Source organism: Vombatus ursinus, unplaced genomic scaffold, assembly GCF_900497805.2.
Source record: "Vombatus ursinus unplaced genomic scaffold, bare-nosed wombat genome assembly UNPS02001150.1, whole genome shotgun sequence".
NCBI lineage: Eukaryota > Metazoa > Chordata > Mammalia > Diprotodontia > Vombatidae > Vombatus > Vombatus ursinus.
The window spans coordinates 1-2,675 of record NW_020940928.1 but is presented as its reverse complement, the minus strand read 5'-3'; the positions used below and the strand labels follow the sequence as shown (position 1 = coordinate 2,675).

The window sequence follows — 2,675 nt, the reverse complement described above, 5'->3', positions numbered from 1 at the left end:
AAAGACAAGACTAAATTAACCTCACAAATACACTTCTTGCCTCTTCTCTAGGTAACCCACACGATAACTCTGTCCCTTTAACCCCCCATTACTTCTCTTTTGATTTAGAACAAGGAGGGACCCCACATCTGTGCTGCCCTGTTGCCCTTACTCTTCTACTAAAGGGGCGGGGGACCCCAGAAGCTGAGTTCCTTGATCTTAGTGTTTCTGCCAAGTTCACCCTTGATTTCCCATTCTTTCTGACCCTCCCCGCCCTTGCCAACTCCCCTTTTCCTCAGTATGGCTGGCTCCTGCCTAGCTTGGGTCTGGGGAATGGAGGAAGGTCTTCCTGAAAACTTTCCTGGGGAGGAATTCCTTCCCTGCTTAGTGAGATGAGGGCACCTGTCAGAGAATGAGGAGGAGGGCAGGACAAATTATTAGGGTGTATGGGGAAGGCAAGGGAAGGCTTACCTAGCTACCAGGGAGTTTCCCCATTGAGTTATAGGCTATCTCCTTCCCTTGGAGTACCACCAGATTCCTACCTTCCCCCTTCATGCTAGACAAATATGGTGTTGTGAAAGCCAGTGTGACATGGACCTAGGAACCAAGAAAAGCATGTATTCCACTTCTGATGCTGCTGCTCACTTTTGTGACCCAGGACAGATCCTTTCTTACTTCTTGGAGCCTGTTTACTGATCTGTAAAGGGAGGAGTGGACTGAATCAATCACCTAGGCTAGTTCCTCATTTAACAGATAGGGGAAACTGAGGCCCAGAGACATGAAGGGGCTTCCGCAAAGTCACAGAGTCAAGACTGACTCCCTCTTCAATGCAAGTTAGCCTGAAGGAACATCTGCTTTCCTAAAACCTTTCCTAGAACCCAGAACCTGCCCCAACCCCAACTGGAAGATCTGGGTTCTCTCAGCTCCTAGCCAGCCCTAACTTTGCTCTATTTTATCTCTTCAGGAAGCTTATCTTACGGCGTTGAACATCCAACATGGAGTGTGGATAAAACTAAAAGGAGATATCCTGCCTGATGCCACCGTGTAAGTGAGGGATGGGAAGAATGAGATAAAATTTAACTCTAGATGAGAGCTGAATGCTTTACACACTTTCCTGCACTTGACCCTTGATTAGAAGCACCCAGTTTGTTTTGCCTCAGCCACAGATGGCAGGGCCATGACTCAGCATCAGGAAAAACTTCCTAACAGAACCTGCACAGTACCTGGAATGGACAGTTGGGGTAGGTAGTGAGCTCTCTCTCTCCGGAGGTAGTAAAATGTATACCATGGTCTCTTGTTAAACAGGGTGGAGATAGAAGGGGTAATGCAGAAGAGGAACCAAGGTGTTTCAGGTCAGGATTGGGTGAGAGTCCCTTTGGGGGGTCTTCTGCTCTGGAATTCTCACAGAGGAGATTTCAAAGGCTCTGGGACCCATGCCAATGATGGAGATGTGTTCTCAATTCCCAGATTTAGAGTTAACCTGGGCACGGATGACCTTAACATTGGCCTGCACTTCAACCCACGCTTCGACTATCTTGGTGATGTCAACATAATTGTCTTCAACTCAAGGAAGGATGGCAAATGGGGTGGAGAACATAGGGAAAGAAACTTCCCCTTTGTGCCAGGGACCACAGTGGAGGTAAAAGCAGAGAATTAGAACATAAAATATTGGAGCTGGGAAGGACCCAAGAGATGATCTTGCATTTGACAGAAGAGTCCTGGAAGCAAACTCTGATGGGGAAAAGATGAAAAGCTAGATGGGAATGGGGTCACAGGTTTCCAAATGTCAATGGCAAGAAGCCCAGTATCCCCAGAGCTGGGGGCGATGGGGAAAGGGAAGGAATTGTGAAGGACCATGGTCCCAATAGGATTAGAGAGGACTCTGGGGTATCCCAGGACACAAAATAGGACCCTAGATATAGAGCTACAAGGAACCTCAGGAGCAATCTAGCCTGACCCCCTCATTTTGCAGAATAGGAAACTGAGGCTCAGAATGAAAGAAATGCTTTGCCTAAGGTCACACAGTGATTTTGTAGTAAGTGTCCTGAGGAGAAATTTGAACCCAGGTCTTCCTGTCTCCAAGCCCAGGGTTCTGGGTTCAGCTCCTTCTTTCCTCTCCCCATTCAGATTCAGATGATGTTGGAGGAACAGCAGTTTAGAGTGAGGATGCATGATGGCTCTGATTGCGCTTTCCCCAATCACCTTGATTTAAGAAAAATAGACTTCATATCAGTTTATGGTGACTTCAGTGTCAGAAGGGTGGAGTTTGAATGAGCGCTCCAATCAAACCAGCTTCAGACCTTTTTTGACTCTTCAGTCTCTGTTTTTACTAATAAAAGTGCTGATGATGATAGCAACTGACGTTTTCCATGTTATTCTGGTCTGGGAGAGAAAGGACTGGGTTTGGAGTTGGGAAGGATGGCTGAGTGACCCAGCACAAATGCCTTCATCCCCATGGTCCTTTGGTGACTCTCTGGGACAGGGGTTCTCCACCTGGGGTCCATGGGAAATTTTCAGATGTGAAAAAATGCCATCTTTATTGTCACAAACTCCTGGTTTTCCTAGTATTTTACTCTGCTTTTTTTTTATATTTATAACATTATTCTACTTGATACCATATTACTTGTCTGTTATTTGTAAAAGGGAAGGTTTAGAGGGAGGGAGAGAATTTGGAACCCACAATTTAAAAGAGAAAG

At 46.3% G+C, this 2,675-nt stretch overlaps 1 protein-coding gene across 1 annotated transcript; it reads left to right on the top strand.

Moving 5' to 3' along the window:
* Nucleotides 1-943: 943 nt before the first annotated feature.
* On the top strand, nucleotides 944-2,253 carry LOC114042927 (galectin-1-like; the record flags this gene model as incomplete). Its single annotated transcript, XM_027861711.1, has 3 exons — nucleotides 944-1,023; nucleotides 1,447-1,618; nucleotides 2,107-2,253. Coding segments are annotated over 3 exons (399 nt in total), but the record flags the coding sequence as incomplete, so codon positions are not given.
* Nucleotides 2,254-2,675: the final 422 nt, after the last annotated feature.